Source organism: Malaya genurostris, chromosome 2 (genome assembly GCF_030247185.1).
Source record: "Malaya genurostris strain Urasoe2022 chromosome 2, Malgen_1.1, whole genome shotgun sequence".
Classification (NCBI taxonomy): Eukaryota; Metazoa; Arthropoda; class Insecta; order Diptera; family Culicidae; genus Malaya; species Malaya genurostris.
Genome location: NC_080571.1, coordinates 57,123,612 through 57,128,273, shown reverse-complemented (window position 1 = coordinate 57,128,273; position 4,662 = coordinate 57,123,612). Strand labels below are relative to the sequence as shown.

General features: G+C 42.7%; 1 protein-coding gene across 1 annotated transcript; it reads right to left on the bottom strand.

Moving 5' to 3' along the window:
- Positions 1 to 3,862: 3,862 nt before the first annotated feature.
- Positions 3,863 to 4,662, bottom strand: LOC131427197 (uncharacterized). The gene has a single exon (XM_058590181.1). It carries the CDS (start codon positions 4,537 to 4,539, stop codon positions 3,874 to 3,876), a length of 666 nt encoding a protein of 221 aa, XP_058446164.1. The 5' UTR covers positions 4,540 to 4,662; the 3' UTR covers positions 3,863 to 3,873.

Here is a 4,662-nt window from a genome sequence, read left to right as displayed (position 1 = left end):
GTCGTCTCGGGTTCTCGTAAATCGTAATGGCGATCGGCAGTGGTCGACATGAGTCTTCCAGATGGGGTTGGTCCGTGTGGGTCCGCGGGAAACACCCCCAGGCTACAAGGGCCCGGCGGGTGGCCCGCATGCTGGTTTTCGACTGAAGCGGTCTTCCGTGGGTGGTGATAATGATATTGCCGAAGAAAATAAAAGAGAAGTAAATATTGTGGAAAACGTGGTAAAAAAGGGGATGTGGGAACAAAATGTTTGAAAACGACAGAGATCTAATTAATTGCCATCGTGATTGTGAAGAGACAGGGAAGGGGGAACGAAAAAGTTAGTGACAAAAAAAAGATCTTGCTAGTTCCAATGAAGATGGTGGACAGGGACGGGGATCGAGAGAATCGGGCGGATGTTAGTGTCGAACCTGTAGGTGGAGATTATACTTTCTGATCGAGGAATAACACATTACACTTGTATATCAATGTGTTTAAGGTACTGGTATATGAGAAGCATATATGAACTATCCCGACTCGCCAACACATCCCGAACCGGCACCTCAGGCGGTCTACCTCGGGCCCTGAGGGATTCCAGTAGCTTCGACCTGGCGTCACGATACTCTACGCACGACCACACGACATGCTCGATGTCCTGATAACCGTCGCCACAGGTGCAGAGCCCGTTCTCCACGATCCCGATACGCCGGAGATGTGCGTTGAATGTATAGTGATTTGACATGAGTCGTGACATAACGCGAATGAAATCACGACTCACGTTCATCCCCTTGAACCAAGGTTTCGTCGATACCCTGGGGATAATGGAATGTAGCCATCGTCCCAGTTCGCCATTGCTCCATGAAGTTTGCCAACTTTCGAGAGTTTTCTGACGAGAGATACTGAAAAATTCATTGAAGCAGATTGGTCTTTCATAAATATCACCTTCCAATGCGCCCACTTTAGCCAATGAGTCTGCCTTTTCATTGCCCGGAATGGAACAATGCGAAGGGACCCAGACTAACGATATTGAATAAGACCGTTCAGATAAAGTTCGCAGGTGTTCCCGTATTTTCTCCAGGAAATATGGGGGATACCCCGGGTTGGCGGTTCAATGCATAGGACGCTGGTCTTACAAGCCAGTTGTCGTATGTTCGAGCCCCGACCTGGAAGGATTCTTAGTGTCAGTAGGATCCATAGTACTAGCCATGCAATGATTCTGTACACTAAGAATCGGCTGCGAAGTCTGTTGAAACAGAAAGGCCAAATTCCACAGAAGGAATGTAATGCCAGGACTTTTTTATGGGGGATACTTTCCTGGCTTCATTGCCCGGAGAGCTTCTATTGAACTTAGACTGTCCGTGACAATGAAGTAATGGTCTTTGGGCAAGGTTTCAATGATCTCGAGAGTGTACTGAATAGCAGCTAATTCTGCGACGTAAACTGAAGCCGGATCACTGAGTTTGTGAGAAGCGGTGATGTTTTGGTTGAAGATGCCGAAGCCTGTGGATCTGTTGATGTTTGATCCGTCAGTGTAAAACACCTTTTCACAGTTGACTGTTCTAAATTTGTTATAAAAAATATTTGGGGCTACACGAGGGCGTACGTGATCCGGAATTCCACGAATCTCTTCTCTCATGGATGTGTCGAAAAACACAGTAGAATTAGAAGTATCCAAGAAATGAGCACGGTTGGAAACAAACGAAGAAGGATTAATATTCTGAGCCATGTAATCAAAATACAAGGACATAAAACGGGTCTGAGAATTGAGCTCAACAAGCCTTTCGAAGTTTTCAATTACCATCGGATTCAAGATGTCGCATCGGATTAGCAATCGATATGAGAGATCCCAGAATCGATGTTTCAATGGTAAAACGCCCGCGAGCACTTCGAGACTCATCGTATGAGTCGACTGCATGCAACCTAAGGCAATACGCAAACAACGATACTGAATTCTTTCCAGTTTAATGAAATGGGTGTTCGCGGCGGATCGGAAGCAGAAGCATCCATATTCCATTATGGACAATATCGTTGTTTGGTACAGTCTGATCAGGTCTCCTGGGTGGGCACCCCACCAAGTTCCGGTTATTGTGCGAAGAAAATTGATTCTTTGCTGGCATTACCTAATGTGACATACCCAGGTGCCTTTGGAATCGAACCAGACCCCGAGATATTTAAATGTGAAGACCTGAGCTATGGTTTCACCCCCTAGTTGAAGCTGTAATTGTGCTGGTTCTCGCTTCCTTGAAAATACTACCAGCTCAGTTTTCTCCATAGAGAACTCGATACCCATTTGAAGAGCTCATGTCGACAAGTTAAATGATGATTCCATTTGATTTACAGAACTGTTCGGTAGTTGTTTGCCAGTCCAACAAATATTTTATTGCCGAACTAACAGCAATCAATTCAGTTACCGAACGTTCAGCTGTTAAATTTCGGTAAAAAATTACCGAAATCTGCTTAATTTTCTAAGTATGCGATAAACCCTGCTTGGTACTCCCCTTAGCTATTGATGATTGATGGTACTGGATACCTTAGCTATTGATGATAATAGACGGCAATACAAGATAGTGGTGTGAATCAATATTTGTGCAGCGGTAGTTCGTTCGTTCGTTCGAGAATTTTCTGTTGATGAGAAAATTGTTAGTTTGGTTCCCTGTATCAGGTGATCTTCAGGTTGGCTATCTTTCCAAGGGAGTCAGTTCACGCGTCGTTGGAAGCGATGCTCAAATTAACCTGCCCGACCACATGTCTGTGCATTATCTTCAGGTCTACCTGAGCTTTTATGTCGCCGATGACAAGTTTCGCATCCCGCCGTGGACAGCTCGTTGGTCCGCTCCAGCTGCGCTTAGGAGTCTCATCACGTGGAAGCTGTGTACGTCGATGATACTGTAATCGAAGAAAAGTCGCTCTTCTCTTCGCTGCTTGATTGCCATCCAGTCACGCAATGTTGTATCCTGCCCAGTACTATGAAGCCATTTCGCAATATACTAGATGTATCACCGCTTTGGTAGAAGGTAGTCGCTTGATGTCTGCTTTCTTATACATTCTGTCCCGCCCAACAAAGTTCCTACATAACTACGATACTGAATTTGCTACTCTTTCAGTAGTATTCGATCGCACTCTGGACAGCCGGTTGTTCCATGTTTCGAGCTTCCAATCGTAGTCTTTAATTAATCGCCTAGGTCGTTTCTTATGAAGGAAGAATGATGTTATCTTTTGAAAAGAAGCTTCGTATTTGGTGAGATTTCACCCCGATTCTGTGATACGAACGAATCTACACTTTCGTTCGAGTTCGAATTTTTGCATTCTTTATTCCGTTCGACTTGTATGATTCGATCGACTCTCGTTCGGGAACACTTGAAATTTCGAACACTAACCATCAAAGCTGTCAACACTACTTACTCGTTCTATATTATTTATATCAATTATTTCTTAGTAAACGAAACCGTCACACTTGTATAAAAAGTTAGAACGATTCTAAACCGAACAGAAGTAATACGTACGTAAGTCGATCAAGTAATGTTCGAAAATTTAACAACTCGAACGAATGATATTCGAGTTCATACCCAACTCGAACGGAATGCAGAATGGAAATTGCACCTTCGATCGGAATATTTCGAATCGATCGACGTACAGAATAAGGGTGATTGAATACATCAAGGTGATTTTCAGTCCGATGTATGTCTCTATCTTTATCTTAATGTTACGTTTCGCAATACTCACGTCTTCGACGAATCCAGCAAAATATAGACTAGAAAAATTGCGAAACTCGCTATACGAAGCCAAAACAGAAATATTTTGAAACATTAGTTGGGTCTCTTATTGAACCTTGTACTCGAACGTAATGGACAATTTCTCTATTAAATACTATATTTAACTAATGATTTAACAGTAACTAAAAGTTTATATTAGGAACATAATCTGGATCTAAAGCATCGTCTGGGTCATCACTTTCTGCTTCGGCAGGTTTGGACTGCACAATCTGTTCACAGTTCTGGTCGGGATCAATATGCCGCGGTTGAAACATGCCCTTTGGTAGGTGTAAGTTTAGAGCTTCCTCGTACGTTCGTGTCACCAAGTAACGTTGAGCTTTGTTAATCGTGTCCGATTCCGTGACTTCCGGTTCGGTTTTCAAATTCGCCACATCAGTCTTGGGTGAGACAAATATTCGTTGCATTTTCAAAACCTTTGAGCTTTGACCCGCGTATTTGTACACTTTGTTTGGATTGGGACTATACAGTGGATCGATTGAATTTTTCGCTTCAACATCTTCTTCGAGAAAAACATTTGTTCCTAGAGCGAAATCATACGAACCCTCGTAAACATCATTGTTTATTTGAATTATCGGGGCTTCCGTATCTATACCAATGACCTTTATTCTTACGTTTGAATCGGTGAGCTCTTCCTCGGTTAAATAATTAGCAAAGTCTGTAAACAACAACATTTCTTCCTCGATGTAATCGTCGTCCTCAGAGGCATCTACATCCATTCCCATATCAGATGCATCTCCTACGGGTGGGATTTGATCACATCCTTGTTCGATGTTTGCCTCGGTTTTCATTTTCCGTACTTATACTTATGAGATCAGACAGAAACTACGTTAATCTTTCGATCATAATCTACATTAATGAGGAATTCAAAACAATATGATTTTTGTTATCAAAACCCTTTGTTGTTTTTTTTT

Bases quoted from the DNA above. Each gene is read 5' to 3' on its own strand.
- LOC131427197 (XM_058590181.1), bottom strand. From the start codon at position 4,539: ATGAAAACCGAGGCAAACATCGAACAAGGATGTGATCAAATCCCACCC.